Source organism: Ambystoma mexicanum, chromosome 4p (assembly GCF_040938575.1).
Source record: "Ambystoma mexicanum isolate Mex_15411 chromosome 4p, UKY_AmexF1_1, whole genome shotgun sequence".
In the NCBI taxonomy this organism is placed as follows: Eukaryota; Metazoa; Chordata; class Amphibia; order Caudata; family Ambystomatidae; genus Ambystoma; species Ambystoma mexicanum.
Window position 1 is genome coordinate 160,303,555 of NC_090927.1, and position 24,658 is coordinate 160,328,212.

Here is a 24,658-nt window from a genome sequence, read left to right on the forward strand (position 1 = left end):
GCTCGAGACTGTGCAAATCAATGAATAATCTACAAAACATAACATTTAGAATTTGAAAATCAAGAAAACAGATTTTTTTTATTGGGAAATAATCCTCCAACGGTGGATAAAAAAAGGTAGCAGCAACAGTGTTGTTGGGTAGTGGTCAGATCAGTGTAAGGGGAACACAGGTGTGTTATTTAATTGACGGATGACCACTCCACCTATGCACTTACATCTGCTCACTGCCTAGCACTTCCCTCTTCGTACACCTAGCCCTTACCCCCCCCACGCCCACACTCCCTCATCCCTCCCTCTCTTTGCACTTGCACGTTCTGAATGCTCACAAGGCCTAGTCGGATGGCCTCTATCTTTTATTGTTATATTTGTTTCATTCCCATGTTCCCTCCCTGTTGCCCTGTGGGCACTTTGAAACACAATTTACCTGATGTATAAGTGCCTTACAAATGCACAATAAATAAATATATGTTTTGTTAGTTTTTTTCTTGTATGGCGCTTATGTCAAACATTCGCAGAGGACAGAGAGAAGAGAAGGAGTTTATCTGGAAAGAGAAAGACCTTAAGTAGTTTCCGAAATGTAACCTGATCGTCTCCTATTTATTAGGAAGATGTGAAAGGCCAGTAGGCATGTCCCGAGAATATGGGCAAGACTCGGTTATCCTGGAAAGAGCTCTGAACGGGAAATCATATTGTGCCTCCTTTCTCATATATATTGGCCTAAGCCCAGTCGCTCTGCGAAGAAAACCGCGTTGCAAAGTTCCGATTTTAGATCGACTTCGCCGCCATTTTAGGATCATCTGCCATTTTGATTTCTGTTCATATGTAGTTCTGTGTTCTAAAATGTTGGACTATATTTCCAACTTGTAACCAAGCCTTCCCGACCTTTACAGCAAGTTAATGGTTAGACTGTCCGCGGCCCGAATGTTTAGACTGGGTAAAGAAACCTTGTCCCATACATGACTTGTGCTTTTAGGATTGTCTGCACCAATAAGCCTCATCCACGAACATACATCGAAGACAATACAAAGCAAATGTCGAGCGTGGATACTGGCTGAACTGCATTGTGAAGGGATATGTGCTAAGGTTTACTGCTAAGTCCTGGAATACACTTTGCCATTGTAACTTGTTTGAATGTAAACCAAATGTAATCCGTGTGCATATTGTTGTATAAGCCATAAGTGAACTCGGCACAAACTCTAGACCACTGATTATTAACCTGCAGAGGGGCTGGACATTATTTCTGAAACTGTATAAATGTACGAATGTCCAGATGTCCAGTACCTCTCACTTCTCACACTGAAGGGCTGGTATTCACTGTGATGTAGTGAGGGCCAGATAGCTATCTGATTTTGTTTCTTTGTAAACTGCGCAGTAGAATAAAGATCTGTGAATCTTTATAAGCCTGTGTTTGGTGTATTTCCTTTTGTGCTACTCAGCCTCGATATTTCCTCTTGCTTTTACATGATGTTGCTCCTAAACAAAATGTACAGCTACTGAACGGAAACAACCTATAAAGGAATACAACGACATCAAAGGTGATGGCATTTGATAATGCCAAGAAGAAATGTCAACTTTCCACCTTCAGATTAGGCAATCAGACCCTGGAACAAGTGGACGAGTTTGCACATCGGGGAACCACTAGATCAGTGCCCCTGAGCTGGAAACCTCACCCAACCAAAACTGCAAAAAAAGAGCATGCGTGACAAGTCAGTACAGCATCTCACTTGTCCCAAACTGGATCTGCATCTTGGGGCTCTCCAGATGTTGTGCACTGTGACCCCCATTATTCCCCGGCATTGACAATGCTGGCTAGATGGAATAGGAGTTGTATAAGCCAAAATATCTGGAGAGTAAAAGGGTGAAGGTTGTTGTCCTAAATGCATGGGTGACCAAACAAGTCTGTTGCAATATCACGAAATTAGAACAAGTGGGTATAAAGAACACATGACCTGATCACAAACGCTGCCATTCAATATCAAAAAGTATGAAGCACTGTTAAGCGCTATGAGGAAAGAATAAGCTTTACCAGAGCAAAAAGAAAAACTGATCTTAAGCTTGAAAATTGTAAAAATGGGCGCCCGAAGCCCAAGAGCATCAGTGCTTGTACCCTAAAATCCTCAGTGACTGCCGTGTTTATTTTGTGCTCCTGGGCTGCAGTATGTCCAAGAGAAGGAAGGGAAAGTTTAAGCAGTGCCTGAGGGCACTGGAGCCAAGACGCAAGATGAGCAAAGAAAACAATGTGTTTTCTACTCTGGGAGCAGCTGCCAGCCACCACTGCGGTAGCATTTCAGAGAAGGCCCTACATAACAACTGCTGGAAAAGAGAGTTGTCGTGGGATTCATTGTGTTGCTTTTGCTGGCGTCCTCTTGCATGAAGTCAATGATTGAATAGTTTGGTGGGATGGGAGAGGTGCATTGAAAACAAATCTGAAACTTTGATAAATCTTAGATGAATGACAAGGCACACGAAGAGTCAAGAAGAAAAGGAAGTTGCAGGGCAGGCAGAGTTCCAGGAAAGGCAAAGTCACAGCAGGAGTTTACGAAACATGAACGGGGAACTCTCTAAGCTCCCTGGAACCCGGAAGATAGTGACCAGGTTTCGGGATATTGCATTCTGAGCGGCAAGGGGCCCATGTGTGGGCAGAGCCCGTCAACTGAGGTAGACATACTGAGTAAAACAAACGTTGATGGGTGTAAATGCCAAGGCTTACGAACAGCGGGGAATGTCGCTGGTAGCCTATCGATGTCTTGTCTGTGTTATCATAAAGGGCACCAGCTATGTGAACATAAGTCCTGCTCGTGCACAGAGGTGCGCAGACCAGCCCAGGTAGCTAGCCGTGCACCCAGGTGCGCAGTCCAGCCCGGGTAGCTAGCAAGGCACCCAGGTGCGCAGTCCAGCCCGGGTAGCTAGCCGTGCACCCAGGTGCGCAGTTCAGCCCAGGTAGCTAGCCGTGCACCCAGTTGCGCAGTCCAGCCCGGGTAGCTAGCCGTTCACCCAGGTGCGCAGTGCAGCCCGGGTAGATAGCTGTGCACACAGGTGTGCAGTCCAACCCAGATAGATAGCCATGCACCCAGGTGCACAGTCCAGCCCAGGTAGCTAGCCATGTACCCAGGTGCACAGTGCAGCCCAGGTAGCTAGCTGTGCACACAGGGGCACAGTCCAGCCCAGGTAGCTAGCCGTGCACACAGGGGTGCAGTCCAGCCCGAGTAGCTAGCTGTTCACCCAGGTGCACAGTCCAGCCCGGGTAGCTATCCGTGCACCAAGGTGCGCAGTTCAGCCCAGGTAGCTAGCCGTGCACCAAGGTGCGCAGTCCAGCCTGGGTAGCTAGCCGTGCACCCAGGTGCGCAGTCCTGCCCGGGTAGCTAGGCCACACGTGCTTTATACAGGAACCCAAATGCCCCAGGTCTTCCATCCTTTCAATCATTTATATCTCACCTGTGGAGCCGTCCAGCCCAAACTGCTAGGCCACGTACCCTCTGCTGGGGATCCAGCAACTCAACCTACACCTACGAAATGAGGTCCAAGAAGGTCAAGAAGAGGCTGGTATTGCCTAGTATAAGGAGGGCTGTGTTTCATACGGTTCTTACTGTGGAACAGTAGAAGCAAGGCTTGGTTTCGGAACACAGCCATTAGTGAGCTACAGTTATAGCCAAACCATCATCTGGGTTTTCACTTGATAGAAGTAATATGCGGCGTGACTCAGACACGTTCAGGCTTACCCGAATGGCAGAGTTGTTGTCATCTATCAAGGTATCGGAGACCTCCAGCTGAGCCTCCTCCACGACTTTCTGCAACACCATCCGGAAGGTTCCAATGAGTCTGTGAAAATAATGGGAGGGTCATGAGTTACGGCTTGCCCTGAAAAGGCTCTTATGAGTCCCACCGAGTTCTACTGCACCCTGACACCACCTAGTTCCACCTCCGCCAACTGGGCCACCCTCAGCCTTGCCTGCCACAGCAAGAGGATTTTGTCATGCGGGTCAATCAACCACACTTCTTACACTCTCCACCTCCAAAATATTATTCAGCACCTACAAAAAGACTATTGCTTCTCGCTTCCCACCCTACAGAGCCTCATTCAACCAACATGCCCAAAATGTCAGCCTTCAAACTCAACAGGGACTGACGAACGCCCCACTAAGCCCATCGCCTAACTCACCACAGCCTCAAGAAAGGCTATACGCCACTACCTGCTCATCTTTCTCGACCGTGCTAGTTCCACCCATCCGAACTTCAACAACCCCTCCCTGAACCTCCCACATTCCACATCCAGGAACACTCCAAGTTATCAATCAACGAGCAGCGCTAAAGAGCCTAAACACATATCCCAAGAAACATCGATCCTCTGCATGTCAAATGAGGGTACCGCCTCAAGTCACCTTTGGAAAAGTGAAGGGTTTTGGTCAAGACTCATGAGAGGACAGGCAACAGCATTCATTATTTCATTACTAAAAACTGTATTACTTATCCACGACCTTTAGGGGACATGTATATGAATTAATCACACATTTTAGGAGTGTTTTGTAAGATATTAATTGTTATGTAAGATGATTTTTCGAGATTACTGTGAAAATATTACATGGCCACGGTGGTGGCCGTGTAGTTATGGTTAAGTTGCTGTTTCCATAGGAAGAGCACTTTTTGGGCGGCTTATAACTTAGCTCTCCCTGGACGAATCCTCACCAAAGTTTGCAAAAAAAGTATATGGGCTACTCTGAATTTCTCTGGAAAGTTTGGTGAGGTTTGGTCCAGGGGGGGGCAAAGTTATAGGGGGGGGTCCCAAAATGTCTTTTTTTCCCACTGAATGGGGAAAAAACTTTGCTCACGCCTACAGCCCAAACGGCTGGACAGATTTTTACCAAATTTGTGGCAGGAGCAAAGGCTTGGTTCCGAAAGCGTGCTTTTGTAAATTTGATGAAAATACGTCCAGTAGTTTTTTAAAAAAAATTACCAAAAAGTAGGTCACATAAAATGTGTGATATCTATGTCTGGTCCGCGGACACACTTCCCTGTTCAGTCCGCGGACAGTGTCCTGATTGGCTAATCGGCTTGCGTCATGTCCGCCGACATGCGACGTGTTCGCTGATTGGATGGTGAGGAGCGTGAAGTGCGTCAGATTTTTGGAAACGCACGCCATCTTAGATTCTCGGACAGCGGCCGATGTTCGCAGACATCGCGGTAACAACATATGAAAAAACACAGCATTCCACTTGTGAAACTTATCAAATAATCTCTGGGGAGGTGAGGGGTGATGAGGATGGGAAGGGATATGGCTGCAAGAAGCAAAACATATTGGTGTTTTTTTTGCCACGCAAGTCCGCGAACAGTTCGGATTTTCGCGAACAGTCCTGTGAATGTTCGCGAACACCTTAGCATTACAGGGTTGGTGAAATTAAGTTCTTGGATGGCTTATAACTTTTGCGCCATTTCATCGAACTGCATGAAATTGTCCATGTATATTCCTGGGCTGATTCTGAGTGGGCATACAAAGTCTGGTGGGATTCTGTCATGAGGGGGCAAAATTAGAGGGGGGCCCCAAAATAATGTAAAGGCTTATAAATGACGTGCCATTTGACGAATCCTCACTTAATTTGGGAAACTGATAATACATTTTGATATGAATGTTTTTGCGAAGTTTGGTGGGATTCTGTCGAGAGGGAGCAAAATTAGAGGGGGGTTGCCAAAATAATGTGAAGGCTTATAAATGTGGTGCCATTTGACAAATCTACACAAAGGTTTGCAAAAAGAATATATATCTAGATATAAATGTATTCGTACAGTCTGAATGGATTTTGTCACGTGGGGGCTAGGTTATATGACGATTGTGTGTGCGTTCATTTGACACTTTTGAAAAAATAAAACATGGGTGGATTTCCAGCAAACTTGCGTAAGGAGCATTGGCAAGGACCTTCAAGCATGGTTTTGCAAATGTGCCAGTGTTTTATTATTTGACAAGTGTCATTCACAATGTAGCAACAAAAAATAGCGGTATACCTTTATTGACTGAGGCGTAGCCTGTGGCCATGGGCAGTTGTCAGATTGTCCGGGTCATAGGATAGCTTTGAAAGAGAAGAAAAATGTGCTCGCGGTTATATGGTCATAGGGTTCTCTTTTTGTCTTCTGAAGGCTGCTATGGAAAGCAAAGAGGGGCCCTGTATGGAACCCTCACCTTCCCTTTACATGGTGGCCATCCTGGAAAAGGATGTTCTTTCCTACACTGGGACGCCGCAGGCGTCCCGGTTTTGGAAGAAAAATCCTATTTTCTAGCACCCCGGGTGCCCGCTTTGGGATCCTAGGGTGCTAATGGCCTTCATCCCCCATTTTAGGGGATGGAATGGGGGGATGATATCTTGGGCTGCTGGGCCGGTATCCACCGTTCCAGTCCCTGGAACAGGGTCTTATTGCCACAAAAATGAATGCTACCGTATCAGAGTTTTGAGTAATGTTAAACATGTAATAACTAGCTACCAATTCAAGACTTAGAGCACTTGTGCTGGTACAAACAATACATATGAATCACCACAATGCATACAAATCAGAGGCACATACAGGGAAACTAAAGTATGGAAGAAAGAAACTGCATCATCAGAAAATGTTAATGACATTAAAGTTCATCTTCATGTATACAAATGAATTGTGTGTTTGAGGCCTGCTCATTTCCCCATGTATGTGCACCATGAGCTGAGACCAAACCCTAAGGAAAGTACTTAAAGAACGTATGACAAGGTTAACATTTAGATATATAGCACCTTTTTAAATTTTATTATTCTGACTGCCAGTGAACAAAACCACCTGGCCTATATATGTCAAGGAACAAAAACAAGTGGCCCAGATATGTGATGTCATCAGTGATGTCATCAATGACATTTGTGATGTCATCTCTGATGTCCTGGGTGTTAACCTTAGCAGTGCACAGTGGTGGCGCGAGTTATGGTTGCTTAGCTTACCATAACTGGAACATTTCAGGGGTTTTTATTAGTCCAATTTAACCATAACGTCCCTTTAACAAAGTTTTTTCAGTGAATATATAATATAATCGGAACTTTGTGACTATAATGTTGTGTAAAAGTGTTAATAAACTAGATCCACAATCCAATAAATAAATATATATACTGCCTCAGGTTTGTATTAGTATTTGTATTAATTTGTATTTATTTTATTTATAGAGCGCACCAGGCCCGAGGGCATCCGGGCACGTATTTTAGTTACAACAAGATAAGACAGACGGAGCATTACAAATTACAGCTAAAAATGCAGTTTAAATTACAGTTACAGATGTAAACACATATACATAAAGTAAATTACGGGTGAACAGAGAGTCATGAGCTATGTACAAGGGATGAGGCCGGGTAGATGAGGCCTGGGGTTTGAGTGGGCAAAGCTGAAAATGCCTGTTTTACAGTGTAAAAATGGCCAGGGTTCGAAATTAGATTCAACGAGCAGGAGCCAACTCCAGCTCCTGGGTGTCAGGCATCACCCAGAGGCCGGGAGCTACCGCTGGGGGACCATGGAGCAAATACTCAGCGCGCCGCAAATCTATCTTGCACATGAGAGGTACACCAAAACCTTTTGTCCATTATTTATTTATTACTTATTTTATTTTATTTGCATATAAATTGATGGCATTTTTTTTTGCAAAATCAGTAAGAAAGATAAAAGAAGCAAAAAACAATCAACAATGAATTGTTCGTCATATATGTTTCATTATGTTTAAATGTGTACTAATCATTCTTTATTAGCATTTTCAAATACTCAAAATTAATCTACCATATGCATGTTTGTAAGGCGCCAATTGCCTTGGGAGTGAACAATAGCTCCTGGTAACTGTTTGCTTCAAGCATAAGGCTCTCCTAGGCTAGACGCAGGAGCTAAATAGCTCCCAGCTCCCCTTATTTTCGGGCCCTGGGGCCTACCATCGTCACTTAAACAGCTCATACCATCAGTAGCTTAGATGTTGCATATTTTTCCAAATATCTGTTCGGAGTCTTTAGTAAAATCATTAAACCCCTTGCACTGCAAAGTTCCTACTGAACATCTTCTAGTAATTACCTGCCAGGAAGCGAACATTAGGGCGCCATTGACAGTTCCTGTGTAAGCGCCGCCCCTGACATTCTCCCACTATCATCCTTCCCAACTCTCTTAGCTACTGCCAAGCACCAAGGCTCCCCTTGACTCAAACTCCGGGCCCCTTACTGGGCTCCAACCTCAGTATATTGGCCCATCTGTATATTGGCCCATTTTTAGAAGCATTGAATTGAAAAGAAATGTATTAAAAGACTGTTGGGAATACCATTGTAAAAAGACCTCTGTAGAGGCATCTGCTTCCGCCAGCTTCTTGCTCTTAGTAAGGTGAATACACACCTTTGCCTTCCTCTACAAAGATATATAAGTGAACAATGGCATTGCTTTGCCTCCAGATTCCAACAGGACAGAGGCCTGCAGGTGAGCCTTGGATGCCAACCATAACCTCCACCATCCACAAAGGCCCTGCAGAAGCTCCAAAAACCTGAGCGTTTCCCACCAAGCTTGGCTTCCCTTCAACCAAGTTCCTGTTCTCCATTCACCATGAGTACAGCCGCCTCTGGGCCCACACCTCACAGACTAGCTCTATCATTACCAGGGCATAAATATCTGTGCCATCTAATGGTATCCTCTGGAACTATCTTGGAGCCGAACCCAGGACCAAGGATGGCCATCTTTCATTCATGATAAGACCTAGGTCTTCTGACTGTAAACTCAGCAACACCACACTTTCTATCGAGAGAAACGCACCTCTCTTAGGTTCTAAGTTGAACTCCTCAAACGAGCACAGTATCGGCTAGCGTGACAGAACATAGCATGCCAGAACACACCATAACATAGCATACAATATCGTATTATTCGTTTGGTAACTTCAGGCAAGAGTATTGAAGGGCACCCCTTTCACAGGATGGAAAGTTAGACAGGAAGACCTCGGCTCTAACTGGAATTGTAAGAGGTCATGGTGCATTTTTAGATTTGGGAGCAGACTGTTCCCACAGGTTGGTCCTGAGCCCACCATCATGTTTCTCCCCTTTGCAGATCCTTCCATGCAAAGATCTGCATACATGCACACTCTGCCGGGCACACGCTCCAGCCAGTTCTGTGACCGGGCTGTCGTTTGTCGAGGAGAGTGTTGTCTTAGGTTTATTGTTGCCATTGCTGAACCATCAACTAGTCAACAATATTTATGTAGAATTGGAAATTGACAATACGACGGTTACTGTATAGTTACTAAGAATACAAGGATGTCCTCCTGTTATTCTCAGAGAAAACGAAATTGTCACACTATCAGTGATAGTGAAGGATATGTCCGCTGTGCTACATGTATATTTTCTTAAATCAAAACATCCGGTGAGGCGATGAATAAAGGCGATGGCTCAGACTGCGCGCCATGACAAAGTTTGAACCTTATAACAGTAGAAATCAATGACTCATCTAAAGTAGTCATTGATGTACATATTTTTAGATTGATGCCAAATGGCAGGTAACAAAAATCTAAAGGGAAAAAGAAAATGCTAAAGAAATGAATATCCAGACAAAGCATAGTTGATTTATTAGAAACACATGCTAATGCATGATAAACAAAAAAAAGGTAATTGAAAACATTATTAGGAGACCCTTAGGGGGTTAAACCGAGAGGACAGGATGAGAAATCAGGAGGGCAAAGTACAACTGGATGCCAGGTCGAGGGACTGGGATGAGGGACTGAGGCGAGGGACTAGAACGGGGGTCTATGATGAGGTACTTGGACTAGCATGAGGCACTATCCTGATAGACTAGGAGTAGGATTAGGGACTAGAACAAGAGACTAGGAGAATGATGAGGGAATTGGACAGGAAGATAGGACAGGAGACTAGGATGAGAGATTAGGGCTAAAACTAGGGACAAGGACTTGGACAAGACACTAGGATGAGAGACTGGGATAGAAGACTAGGGTTAGAGACCAAGAAACAGCATTAGGGAGATACTCTCATAAGAGGTACTAGGACTAGGGCAAGGAGGATGAGCAACTAGGATGAGTGGCTAAACTGAGGAACTAGTGTGAGAGAATACAACTAGGAGGAGGGTTGAGAATGAAAGACACAGACTAGGATGACAGATTAGGACAAAACACTAGGGCAAGGCTGTAGGATCAGGGACTAGACTGAGGGACTAGGACATGAAGGATAGACTAGTATCAGGGTCTAGGACTGGGAATTTGTACAAAGAAGAGAGACTAGGATGAGAGATTCAGATGAGAGACTAGGATGAGGAACTGAACAAGGATTTTAGACTAGGACTGAACTAAAATGAGAGACTAGGGTAAGGATGACAGACTAGGATGAAAGACTAAGATGAGAGACTAGGGCAAGTATGATGACAGACTAGGGTGGGAAGTTAAGATGAGGGACTAAGATTAGGATGAGAGAGTAGAACTAAGGTAAGAGACTAGGATGAGGGACAATGGTTTGGTGTGAGACTAGGATGCTAGACTAGGATTTATTTGTATTTGTATTTGTTTATTATTTGTATCGCGCACCGAACCCTGAGGTAACTGGGCGCTTGAAAAACTTAGTGATTACATACAGAAAATGCAGTGCAAAACAGTCCTATCACAGTGAGGTGAGCTATAAACAATGAGGGACCTGGTTACAGTTGGGTCCCTCAGGAGATCCTAAGCATAGAGTCTGGTGTGACCGGCTAAAGGATGAGGGACTGTGACTGGGATGAGGGACTGTGACTGGGATGAGGGACTGTGACTGGGATGAGGGACTGTGACTGGGATGAGGGACTGTGACTGGGATGAGAGACTGTTTGGTTGTGATTCAGACTCAACAAATCCCAGGCTCACCAGTTTTCTTGAGTTTATTCGTGACTGTGCTGAGCTGGCAAAAGAACGCATTATGAGCGGCAGGACAAGAGAACAATCCTTCATACCGAATCCTGATTGGCACCCCATTTAATAAAATGGCTCCACATTGGTGGATAACAATATGTGAGGCATGCCAAAAGCATCGTCATTTACAATGCCAACCAAATATTCTGCTTCTCAACACTGCTTCTGTTTTCTAGTCTCTCTGTAGCATTTCCCTGGCCACAAGGTGGCACCACCATTGGAGCAAAATTAAAAAGTCGGAGATCTATTGGCAGGAAATCTGTGCAGACATAATTTACTATGGGAAACAAGCAGCTCAAGAAGCACATATCTCTTCCGTCAGCACACAACATGTATTTAACATGGTCATGCAGAGAAATACAGCATGCCATTAGGACATACAGAGAATACTAGTATGAGGCCAACAAAAAAAAACAGCTACCAAGGTTTATCTCTACTTTGAGTTATGCCCTGAAAACCAACGCCACCATGCCTGAGCAAACATGTAATAACTGCAGCCAAATAGCAGATGGAATGAAAGAATGACTATCACATTCCCCGCGTCCCCAGTAACAGAAAGAATATATGCACGCTGTAACAATAGCGGGGTAAATACGCCTAGGTTCAGAAAGAATGTAAAAACCTATGGCCACCACATGTGCAGAGAGTCAACACTACACCCAAGGTAAGGTGCAGACGGCGATCACATTTTAAGACCTATCGTAATAAAAATGAGACAAGGAAGACAAGGACTTGGGGTTTCATTAAGAGTTTAGCGGTATTAGTAAAACAGGTGGTATTTACAAATGTCACCTGCTTTACCACTTTACCTAAATTCGGGTTTGGGCACCCAAATCCAGTAAAAATGACTGCTTGATAGAACAGGCGGTAATTGCGATCCTTTTACCATGTGTGGTAATACCACCTACCCCCAGTGGTACTTATATAACTCCCGAAAGAGAAAGTAACCCTAACTCAGAATCAGGCGATAATTGCTATTTAGCAACTGCGGTAACGGTGATCTAGCTACTGATGGAAATACCACTAAACACCTAATGAGGCCCTTGTTGGTCTCAAGGTTAAGGACTACTGAGATAACATCTAAACTTTAGACTCCATTGCAATCCAAAACCCTTTGTCTTGTTCGAGAACATTCTTCTAACATGGCACATAGCATACATGATTTATCAGTCATTTTTCTGGGACATGTCAAAAATATATTGCGATGATACTGAGTGCAGTTAAAGAAAACAATAGTGTCATTGGCTGTGACCATGGAAATCTTGTCCTCCTAAAGAAGCCCAGAGCTCCCCTTCAGGGAGTGCTAGGAACTGCAGCCTGTAGAGCAGGAGTAGCCTGTGGTGAACTGTGGCTTGAGGGTGGGTCAGGAAGGATACACGCATGACCAGGAAGGGCTGGGGTTACGCAGGAACCAGTCTTGGGGGGCACACATATCGTCAGCGGCGACCCTGCTGGTGACCAAGGTCATTGAGAACAAAGGTGCAAATAAGAGATTTGGGTCTTACGTTGTCCCACAAGTGTGATCTGCACTTATCAACAGCTTTTCTATTTATTTATTTATTTGTTTGCTTATTCATATCGCGCTTCTAACCCGAAGGTATCTGGGTTTAGTCTTCATCATCGCCGAGAGGGAGCCAGGGCTGAAGCTATAGGGACTTCAGATGCTGCACTGTTATGTTTTTTCCATGCATTTTCACTGCAGTGCTACAGTTTAGTAACAGAGTGCTACCTCCTACTGCAAAGTTTAATAACAGAATGTAAGCAGTGGAAGAAAGAAGAAAAAGGCCTTCCAGAAAGTGTTCCATGTAAATATCAAGGCCCGGAGCCTGTGTCCTTTGGGCATCACTCCCTCTGGGGTGCTCAATCTTGGTGGCCCCACAACAGGACACCGCTCCTGTCCCCATGCCCTATCTGCTTCCCTCATCTCGCTGCTATGATCAGAAGGCCCAATGAGAAACAGGGATGCCGGCTGCCTCTGCCATCCTCTAGTCCTAACCACTTCCTCATGAGTCTCGGGAGGATAGCTCAGGGGCAACATGCTCGCCTTGGAAGCATGAGGACATGGAACACGACAGGTTCGATCCCCGGGTCCACGCTTATAAACCTCTGGGTATTAAGTGCATTATAAATCACCTATCATATCATATCCTCTCTTCTGTTGCGAAAGGCAGGGTGAGCACCGGGGTGGTGTGCTCAAGCGTGTGGGATGTATTTACCCATGCATCCTAGCCCTACCTCACAACTGTGCAGTACTGACATGAAAACATCACAATGACCAGAGCTTCCCAGAAAATGCACCGGGAAATGCAGGAAGAATAGGCTGCCACCCATTTTTGCCGATGTTATGGGCACAGAAGGACGCTGCCTAAAACCACCATTGGACTACCCGCACAGTAGTCTGAAACCATTGTTTTGACCCATGTGGAATCATTAGACGGGGTAAAAATGGGGATTAAGCTGTCGCTGCCCATCATTTTGCCCCAGAACAAAAATAAATAATTGGAGTGGGTAAAGATGGGGATGCGCTGTCGCCGCCCATCATTTCATCCCAGAATCCAGGACAGCTGCGCAGTTGTGCGCACACCAAAATGGTTACCTAACTTGCCACCCACCAGTGTAAAGAAAGGTCTTTGTTAACAAAATCCACTTTTACTGATGTCAAAAAGCTGCTGAAATCGTGACTCATTGGACCACTTTAAAGATTCAACCCTTTTTGTGGGGTTCCACATAACCATCTTACTGTAAGGAGCCCCATCAAAACAATGTTAAGCAAGGATTTAATACCATGTAAGAACCATTCCTGTTTAGAATGCATTAATCCAAGAAAATCCCAAAGTTGCATGCAGTGCCAACAAAATCCTCTAGGCGGCACTAGCGGTCTAAACTCTGACTGGAGAACTGAGTGCAGTTGCTGTACAAAGGGATTTGACTTAGCTGACTTCAAAGGCTGCATTTTAATTAAAAATTAGCCACATGCTGTTCCCAGAGGCCTGAAGCCTGGGAAACCCTATCACCTCAAGAGCTTCACACCAGGAGTTAGAATCTCACATGACCTCTTGATTGATAGAAGGCAGACTGGCTGGGAGCTTCCCAGAGACCACACAAAGGACCCTTTCCTCTGAAAGGAATATGTTAATTCTGAACTGTTTAATGTCAACAAAGCCCTGCCTGCCCAGAGGACTGACCCACCCAAGTCTTGGAGGCGGACCTCAACACTCTGAGGATTGAATTGAAAAGAAAATATATATTTTACAAAAACACTGATAACTCTTTGTAATCAAATGACAGAAATGTATAACTTTGAGAGCTTTAATTAAGAAAATGTACCTTTCATTCAAGGCCAAACTCGAATTTGAGTGATGTTCTGGGGCAAAACCCCATTGTTTATTAATATTACAGACTCCCTGTTTCAGCTAGACAAACGAAAATGCATTGGTATGTGGGTAGATATGTGAGGAACAGTTGTGTAAAATTTAATGAAGATCCAATGTTGTGCAGCACATGAATAAGTGCTAGAAGTGGCCGTTTTTGAATGCAAGCTCCGAGGATGAACACATTTGGACAGAGACATGGCTAAATTCAGCCACACCATGTATATGTGATTTTAATCAAATGTGTACCTGTGCAAATATGTTTTTAGGTCAGATATAGATTGTGTATAAAGTTGAAAGGGGTGGGTTCTCTGTATCATAAACAGACCTCATCATGATGACACTTCATTTCATTCCCCCAATCAAGTAAGGGATGAAAGCTGGACCAATGGAAAGTGGAGAGGGGCAAGGCTAGTGATGCGACACACACACCCACTTGGAGAACATATAAATGGACCACAGAAACTTAGGTAGGGGGCTGAAAATCCATTTGCTGCAGCGCACTTTGCTGGACCAGACAACATCCAGAGATCCAGACTTCAAATTCATCCACCTCCTGAAAGCCAAACTAGAGACTTCAATCTATCCAGAGCAGAGAGACCCAAAGAACCGGTGCCTAGCTGTGAGCAGAACCCAGAGAGAAAGCAGTGCTGTGCCTAGCAGAGACCAGACCAGGCGCTGTGAGCAGAACCCGGAAAGACCTGACCAGACTGAAGTCCGTGACCAAGTCGCTTTCCTGTTCAAAATCTCTTGTGAGTACTTAGCCAAACTCAGAACACATCTCTTAGTTAAATTCATCTAATTCAATCTATTTAATCTAAGTAGAACTGCCTCCTAGCTGTCACCTGTCATTCTAGCTGCAAAAATTTGTCACTTGTCATTTTGAAAAAGTGTGCGTTTAAAATTTACAAAACCAAAAACGACCTTTATTAAATCGCTCATATCTCCGCAACCGTTTGGGCTAGAGACTTGCAATAACTTTTATTTGATAGCTTAGAATCGTAGCTTTGAATCGCACCAAGAACCGCATTCCTAGCCCTTATAGTTTTACCGCAATCGCGAAACACGCATCCGCGAATTTTGCCGCGATTTGCAATTTCTTCACATGTAAAAAAAACTGCTGCTGCCTGATTTCATTGCCAGAAATTCGTTTAACCTGCTAATCATTCCTGCATCATTGCTAGTGTGAGCCTGGACTAATATTAACTAGATACCACTCACCCTGAACCTCTATAAGGGAATTAAAAGCAAATTTAGCATATTTCTCATTCATTGCCAGCACATATCAAAGCAGTTTGGGCCTGTGATTGCAAAACTCCTATCTGTTTTCTGTTGTTTAAGCTTGCTGGGGTGAACTGAATTACAGTTGATTGCATTTCTGAGAACTGTGTGCTTCCTTCCATTCCTTGCATTGCATAAAAAGGGGGGGAAGGGCTTGCCAGAGAAAAGTGATTACATTGTCTGTTGAAATCATATTGAGTATTTTCTGTATTGCATTTTTATTCAACATTACATCCATTTGAACTACATAAAGCATTCTTTACCACCTTTTTCTGTTGTACCATTTACCAGTGTGCTACCTTATTCATTTCATGTCCACTCATTAGTCATTATAAAGAAGTGTGCTAGTGCCAGATTCTCCGTTGTTAATATTTCCCATATCAGATAAAGTGTGATATTCAATTATTAATTTATTATAAAGTGTGATATCTATATTTTAATTTATCAAATAAACCTTTTAACTTGCAAAACAGAACTACTTCTTGGCTCAGTGGGGTCAGGGGGATTCCAAGAGAGGGGTGTGATACAAGGGTAGTCATCCAGAACGCATGAACTGGACCTAAAGATATATCAATAAGGGTTTTCATTCAGTATTTTAGACTAGGCGCTAACTTGGCTGTAGTGCTGAATTGAATCCTCTTACAAAGTGGGGGCTCGTATCCGGGATTCTGGGTTAGAATACCACTTGTGCAGCTTAATACGGTGTGCTAACTGACGGGATACATACACCCGGTCGGATCACCACGCTGCATTACGCTGTGAAGCATTCCTCAAAAGGGACACTCCAAGAAAAGTTCTGTTCTGCAAAAATAAAATACTAACTTCTGTAAGTCAGGACAGAGACCAATCTCTAGAATGACGACCTTAGTAGACATGAAAATAGCCAGAGAGCACCTCTTGCATAAGCTATTTGTGAGAGGTGAATGGACCGAACAGGGCCAGGATGTGTGGTTGCAGGCCATCACACAACAGGTCACCGAAACAGGGTCAGATATATATAGAGATCAGGGTCCCTTACATGTGGCCCTGAGTGAACTATATATGGCTCCTAAAGCCAAAGAGGAACACAATAAGATCGCCAGGATAGCAGCATACCTGTACCTATATATGGGAGACATGCAGGATAGATGTGCTGAAAGCCAAAATCTGGCAAATAGGCAACAGATGGTGTTAGAGAAGGTCCAATCTGACCTGGTCTCTTCTGAGCAGAGGCTGCAGAGGAGCCAGGAGTCAGATAATGACAGCAGACTGTACATCACTAAAATAAAGGAGGATATGGATGTGCTGCAAAAGGAAAAGGTAGAACAGGATACTAGATTTCTGGCCTTGCAGAAGGAGTACCAAGACAGTTTGAACTCCCTACTGCAGAGCCAGAAAAAGCTGGAGCAACAGATCAATTTCAACAGGGCATGTACAGAGCAGGTAGCCACCCTGCAAATCCAACTAGACAGAGAGAAAGAGGAGAGCAATAAACTGATCCTGAAAGACCTGGATACCCAGGCAGAGTTTGATCAGGAGCGCCAGAAAGCTGGTGCCTTCCAAAGGCAAAGGGACGACCTGGCGGCACAAATGCAGGCTCTTAGTCAGGAAAGAGACGCCTTAGGCCAGGAAGTCTGCCATTTAAAAAGGAAAATGGAAGAAAATCACCTGGCCCACCAGGGGCTGGGTGATCTCCAAAAAGAAAACCAGAACTTGGTAGAGCACACCAGAAGGGTGGAAGATGCTCTAGCAAGAAAGGAGCAGGCCAGTAGGGACATTGCCCAGGAGGTAAACCTCCTGCAGCAAAGACTGGCCCAGTTCTCCAGGACCAACCAGGAAGCACAGAGGGAGAATGAGGCCCTCTGTCAACACAATGATAGGCTCCAGCAGCAGGTAGCGATGCAGGAGAAACTGATAGAGTCGAGTAAGGCCTTAACAGAGGAACTGAAAGCACAAATGCAGGCTCTTGCATTGCAACAGGGAGCAGGGGCGGATAGAGATGAGGTTCGCTGGGAAATGGAAACTCCGGAGCATAACCTCAGGAGCCCTAGTACCAGAGGCCCTCATACCTCTCAGTCCCTGGACTCTGCCACCCCCATGCCCCCTGGCGCACATGAGCACAGGGCCACAGGGGTGGCAGATTACTATCCAGCTAAGAGTATGGGGCTCATAGGCCAGTACCACTCAGGAATGGAGGGGTGGGCATCCGGGCATGGGCACCCAAGTACAGTACAGTTCAATGGGGAACCCCAGGAGAGTAGGCCCATTAAGGGCATCCTGAAAACCTCTGCCCAGTTAGGTCAGTGGAGGGGGTACCCATCAAATCCTGGCAGCAAGGAGGAATCTGAAGACTCCTCTGAACTGCGCAGGACACAGGAGACCAGGTCCCCACATTCTGCCAGCCATTCCCAGGCTCGCAGAATCCGGGAAAACCTGGAAGAACAGACGGGAACCTCTGGGAGCAGTGCCTCTGAGTCCGACGAAGAATGGACAAGGGTTACCCGAACCAAAAAGGCCAATAAGGCAAAAAGGGCCTTGCGTAAGGACCCCTTAAAGCAGATTAAGGCGATCAGGAGCGTCATCACGCCTTACCATAAGAACGCTAAGTATTCTGTTTGGGAGCACTTAGAGTTGTTTGAACAAATGATGGAGACTTTCCATTTGAAGGACAGCCAAAGCTGCATTCAATATGTAAAATGGACATTCTCCCCAGAATACTCCGGTTTCTTTGCGGGGCTGGAGGACCAGAATCATTTAAGATGGTCCACCTATAAGGCGGCCATCCTGAAACATTTTTCTGTTCACAGAAATCCTCAAGAGGCTCGCAAGGCAGCCTACAATTTGCAATGTGGGGAGGATCAGGCCCCACAAGAATTTGTGCAGGAGTTAAAGCGGGCTTTTGCACAGACCACAAGAAGGGTGCGCACGGATAGCCGTGAATTCATCAACACGTTTTTCCATGCCTTGCCCAAATATATCATGACCCAGCTCGTGAGGGATTTTCACGAGAAAAGATCTTTAGACTGGGTCATTGAACAGGCTACCCGCATCTATGAGGTGCAGAAGCCCATAGAAAATAAAAGCAACGCCCAGAAAAACCCCAAAGCCAACAGCACCCCTGCTGCTGCCAAGGTGGCAGAGGTAAAGGTCACCCCCGTTTTGGATTTGGAGATGGGGGGGCCTAAAAACCTACCTGCACCTAATAATGCTAGGCCCAGAAGGTCCTCGGGCCAGTCGCAGACAGGGAGCCAGGGAGGCAGCCCCACAAATGGGGTCCCTCGCTCTCCTGACTATGTAAGTCCTCGCTACAAAGGTAACAGACCCATCCTGGGTTATGTGTGGACTCCTCCAGCCCAAGGGGGGGGATCCAGACAAGCACCTAACCCAGGGAACTTCCCTCCAAACTTCCCACAGGAGGGCAGAAATTTACCAAACCCTGGGCAGAACTTTTTCCCCAGATATCCACCCGACTTTCAGCCCCAAAACCATCCATCCTTCTTTCCCCAATTCCCTGAGCCCAGACCACTGAATCCGGGAGAGGGGAGGCCAAGGGTGGAGGGGTACCCAAATCTTCCCAACCCGGGGTATTACCAGAGGAGGGACAGCTACCCTTCCCGGGATCAGCCCAGGGGAGAAAACAGGGCCCCGTATCAGCCTGAGCGGGTTTCCCAGTTAGAGCGCCAGGTTCAAAACATGGCGCGGGATATGGGTCATATACTGAGGGCACAGCAGAACCCTCAGATCAGCATGCCGGCGCAGAACGCACCCAACTCTGGACCTGGTGCTCCAGAACAATGACGGGGGCAGCACCCCGATAAATCACCGGTTCCCAGGGAGGAGGCACAAAGGGAAGGGGGGTGTAAAGCCTTGGAGGTAGCTTCCTTCCTCACTTGTAAACAGCCCCTGGAAACCCAGGAACCGGAAACAAAATCTCTTGCCCCTGAAAGTCTGCCTCCTAAGGAGCAGAGGGGGGGTAGGAGAAACAAAAGACCCAAACAGACTCAGTTTGAGGAGGAGGTACAGATCTTCCAATTTGAGGGAGAGGGATCCTCAGAGGATCCTGGGAAAAGGATCTTCTCCTTCAGAGAGGGGGGAACTCCTCCCAAAGAAAAATGGGTCCCTAGGGATGCAAATCCAAACTGGGGAGATGTGGAGACTGAGCTACCGCCGCCCACCATCTCATCCCAGAACCAACAGCAAGAAAATCCCCTGGTTCAAACCCATCCTGGTGACTGCCTCCAAAAAGGGGGGGGCGGCCCAGAACCGGAACCAGGGGAACCCACAATGGCTCTGATCTCCAGTTGCCAACTTTTTCTTTCAGATTCCCAAGGCTCTCCACAGAATTCTGCCCAAAATTCTTCTCTCGCGATGTCCAAAACCAGAAAATTAGCCCACCAGTTGTCCAAAAATGTACATTATCTGTGCCCCCTTGAGGAGAAGGAGGGAAGATATTATGCCCCGGTACAAGTACAGGGGCAGGGTACAATCTCGGCACTGGTGGACACTGGATCTCAAGCTACCCTTCTGTCCAGAAGGGCCTTTGACGAACTGAATGCAGGAAGGGGAGAGAATTACCAAATTCCTCTCACCTCTCTTCCTGGACAACTGCAGAACTTTGACGGGAAGGAAATTCCCGTTGAGGGGACTGCAGACTTGGACATTAAGATCGGGCGACACAAGTTGAAACACCCGGTCATAGTTGTGACCCCGGAGGGCACCCCTTGTTTACTAGGGAATGACCTCCTGAGAAGGTTGTCACCCCTAATAGATTGTGTAAACAAGGTCCTCTGGACCCAGACTAGCCGACCAATAAAATTGAAACAGAGTGTCAACCATGTTAGTTTAAACGGCACATGCCACATGGTTGAACAAAAATCTGACCAAGTAGAATTTCACTTCCAGAACAACCAGATTCCAGACGTGACAGTAATAGCAGTAGGACAACAGACTGGTGATGGGGGGTCCTCTCTATTTCTGAAAATCAACCTTCCTTCCAGTCTAAAGTGGTATTCCACGCTGGAAGGAAACACTCTGAAATTCTATACTAATCCACAATCTGAAACTCCCACTCCTATAGTCCAGAAGGAGGTGAAATCAGCTCAGAGCCTGGCTGATATTCAGCAAATTGGAGAGCAGCTGTTCATCCCTGTTCAGTTAAATGATGGGAAGGACTCTGTTCTCGCTCGAGTGTGTGTGAACAACGGTAAGAGCTTCATCAGCGAAGCCATGTTCCGCCAACTCCCAAAAGATCCAGCCATTCCCACCTTCAAACTGATAGACAAATGGGAAATGGACCTGGAAGCACCTAATTCCAAACATCTCCTGCCAAGCAGGTGTATGCTCAAAATCTCCATTGGCAACAAGAGCATAGTCCACAATTGTTGGGTCGTGCGAGACGTCCCTGCCGCCTTTTACTTAGGCAGTGACATTCTCAATCGCTTCGCCATTAGTTTGGACCTAATAAACTTCAAAGCTTGGTCCCGATTAGCGGATAATCCTATGGGCTTTGATGATCCAGAAAAAGCATTTAGGTCAGCTCAATTGCTACCTTATGCAGTTGAAATTCAGGTTAAAGAGGAAGTCACCATCCCAGAAAGGACCCGACAATTCTCCCTGGAAGTGAAAGTTAAAAGGGGACAAGAGTTGAAAAACCCTGATGCTTACATACATCTAAATGCTTCTCTCCAACAGCAAGGGTTGGGGGTAAACCCGACTCCATTAGTCAACATAGAACATGACCCCATTCTAATAGAGGTGGATAACAGCGACTTAAAGAGTATTACTCTAGCCGCAGGCACCATTATTGGAATGGCGGTTGATGACCGACATTTCTCCATTGATCTTGTAAATGAACTGTTAGGACCCATCCCCAAGGACTGTTTTGACAGTGACAGTGATGACAACGCAACACCAGACAGGATTTTTACCCGGCATGGGGGGAACTTCCTGGTGTACACTTCCTGCCCCTATGGTAAGGAAGATGTGACCTGTGACTTCAGGAGGGATGAGGTGATTTTCCAGGTCCATGAGGGCTGCCTTTCCCACCTGAAGCCTCCGGTCCAAATCAGCACTCTGACCAGGGACTTCTCCACCCAGCTGGAGGAGGCCGCGGAGATAGCCAAACCAGAAGTCTTTCCAGGCTTCAGGCAGATGGTGGAAGAGAGAGTCAACCTAGCTGATGCCTGTGTGACTCTGGAACAAAAGCAAAAGTTGAAACAAGTTTTCTTGGATTTCCAAGATCTCTTTGCGGTAGACTCATATGACTGTGGTCGCACTGACATCCACACAACAACAATCCCCACGGACCCTGGCATGACTCCTGTATTTGTGAAGCAATATCGTTTGCCTCTCGCATCAATGGAGTCCCTTACTGAAATAATTAAGAACCTTGAGTCCCGGGGAATAATCCGTCCAGTCCACAGCACCTTCAATAATCCGGTGCTGGGAATATTGAAGCCAAACGGCCAGTGGAGACTCTGCGCTGACCTCAGGGAGCTCAACAAACGGGTCCACACTTCCCGATGGCCTCTTCCCTACATTGACCAAGGGCTGGCCCAGATTCAGGGGTCACAGGTATTCACTGCAATAGACCTGACCAATGGATACTGGACCGTGCCTGTCAGTAGGGAGGACCAATACAAGCTGGCTTTTACCTTTGGGGGCCAGCAGTACACATGGACCCGGACTCCCTTCGGATACCTTAACTCCGGTAATGAGTTCAATATTTTCCTACATAAGGCCATGCCCGACTTGGGTACGAGGGGTAACCTGGCTTATGTAGATGATGTCCTCATTAAAAGTTCATCTGTGGAGGAACACATAGCGGAGATCCGTTATGTTCTGACACAGTTGAGGGCCGCCGGAGCAAAACTTTCCTTTCAGAAAGCACAGTGGTGTAGAACCCGTGTTAATTTCTTGGGGCATGAGATTACTCCTCAGGGTCTCTGTCCCCAGGAAAAGAAAGTGGAAGCACTTCAGAAACTGAAAGACCCCACAACTCTGCGGGAACTAAGGAGCCTCCTTGGACTGACTAATTACAGCAGAAAGTTCATTGAGGGCTACGCAGAGATCACCAGACCCCTGATTCATCTCCTGAAGGGGGGGGTCAAGTGGGAATGGGGTCCAGAACAAGCCGAGGCAGTAAAACAACTCAAAAGAAGCCTCTCACAAGCGCCTTGCCTAGCTTACCCTGTCAGAAACAAGGAGTTCTTCCTGGAGACGGGGTTCTCTAATACGTGCTTGACGGCAGTATTATATCAAAAGCATGACAAGGTCAATAAAGTAATCTCCTATGCGAGCAAAACTTTATCCTCTGTGGAGGAAAAATTCAACGATTGTGAGAAGGCACTCCTGGCAACGGTGTGGGCATTGAAGAATTACCGCCCGTTTATCCAGGGGGAACACATCATAGTGGAGACTCCACACCAGCCTCTGCAATATCTCCAAAGTGACAGAATCCGGGCCGGAAATGTGAGTAATTCCCGAATTACTTCCTGGATTCTGTCAATGCAAGGCTTTCCTGTGGAGGTCAGATATGGCCAAAACAAGAAGAGTCCCCTCGCGCAAGGTCTGGCTGACTTGCATGATTGTGCCAGAGAAAACTGTCTCGAGGACGAAAGTCTAAACATAAAGGACAACATGGAGGCATACCTTAATTCCCCCCACAAAGTCTTTGAAGAAGACAAGTGTGAGGGAATGCCCACTGTGTATGTGGATGGATGCTCTTACCATGTCGACAACAACGGGGAGAAAGAACTGGTGGCCGGCGTAGGGAATGCATGGGTGAATGAGTCCCCAGAACCCTCCGCGGGATACAAAATTGGTCCCCGAAGTAGTCAGGTGGCAGAATTGATGGCTGTGCATCAGGCCATCCTCACTGCTGTCCAGCATCAACTCCACGAACTGGTCATAATCACAGATTCGGATTATGTACGGAACGGGTTCGTGGAGCACCTGGTTAATTGGAAAACCAGAGGCATGTTATGTGCTAACAACAAACCCTTGAAACATGGGAAGTTGATCCAAAACATTGATGATCTGGTCACCTCGAATGAGATGACCATCTATTGGAAGAAGATCAAGGGTCATTCCAAAGTAGAGGGACCAGACAAAACTGGAAATGACTTAGCTGATCAGCTGGCCAAAACCGGGGCCATCCAAGGGGATCTAATTGAGATTGAGTCCCTGTTGGGGGAAATCCAGGTCACTGCCATCACTAGGTCCCAGACAAATGCTCACAACGACCTCTCAATTGCACAATGGAGTAAGGAGACCCCTGATGCTGATTTGATTACTGCTCAGAAGGGGGATCCAATAATTGGTAAATTTTACCAGCACCTTGAGGACCCTGAGAACTTTCCCCTGACGGATACCGATTACACTGGGAAAGAGGACCTAAGAGTGTTGATGAAATGTCCCAAAATGTTCCGGATCCAAGACGGTTTGTTGGTAAGGAAATCCAAAGCTGGCCACGATCAGTGGGTGGTTCCTACCTCATTCCGAAGCCTGATGTTAAGTCACGCCCATGATGCGGCCACTGCCGGTCATAGGGGGTTTCACACAACATTGGAAATCTTAAGAGAGGTTGCATACTGGCCACACATGGGGCAGGACCTCGACCAGTACCTGAAGGGTTGCCTTGTGTGTGCACAATTTCAGCCATCATCCCTCACACACCGTGCGCCTCTCCAAAAGAGGGGGATGACACTGCCATGGTCAGATTTACAAATCGACTTTGTAGGCCCTGTGATTCGCTCGGCTAGGGGGAATAAGTACATGTTGACCGTGACATGCTTGTTTACCAAGTGGGTGGAATGTCTCCCAGCCCCAAATTGCAAGGCAGAAACTGCAGCTGCCTTGATGATTAACCACATCTTTTCCCGTTTTGGTCTACCTCAAAGGATTGAGTCAGACAGAGGTAGCCACTTCACCAGTGAAGTAATGACAAAGATGTGGGAGATACTGGGGGTCAAGAGAAAGCTGCATATTGCTTATAGACCAGCTTCTTCTGGGGCAGTAGAGAGATATAACCGGACAATTGTGAGCATATTAAAGAAGTTTGTGGCAGATTCTGGGCCAAGTTGGGATATCCGATTACCTCTGGTCCTAATGGCTATCAGATCTACCCCTT

The 24,658-nt window shown here is 46.1% G+C and overlaps 1 protein-coding gene across 7 annotated transcripts in view; it reads right to left on the reverse strand.

The window, feature by feature from the left end:
- Nucleotides 1-24,658, reverse strand: part of OTOF (otoferlin) — a 1,702,209-nt gene that overhangs the window by 848,560 nt on the left and 828,991 nt on the right. For all 7 annotated transcript variants that reach the window (XM_069605607.1, XM_069605606.1, XM_069605604.1 and 4 more), the window contains exon 4: nucleotides 3,720-3,819. In XM_069605607.1, coding sequence (XP_069461708.1) covers nucleotides 3,720-3,819 — 100 coding nt within the window. The remainder of the gene's footprint in view (nucleotides 1-3,719; nucleotides 3,820-24,658) is intronic.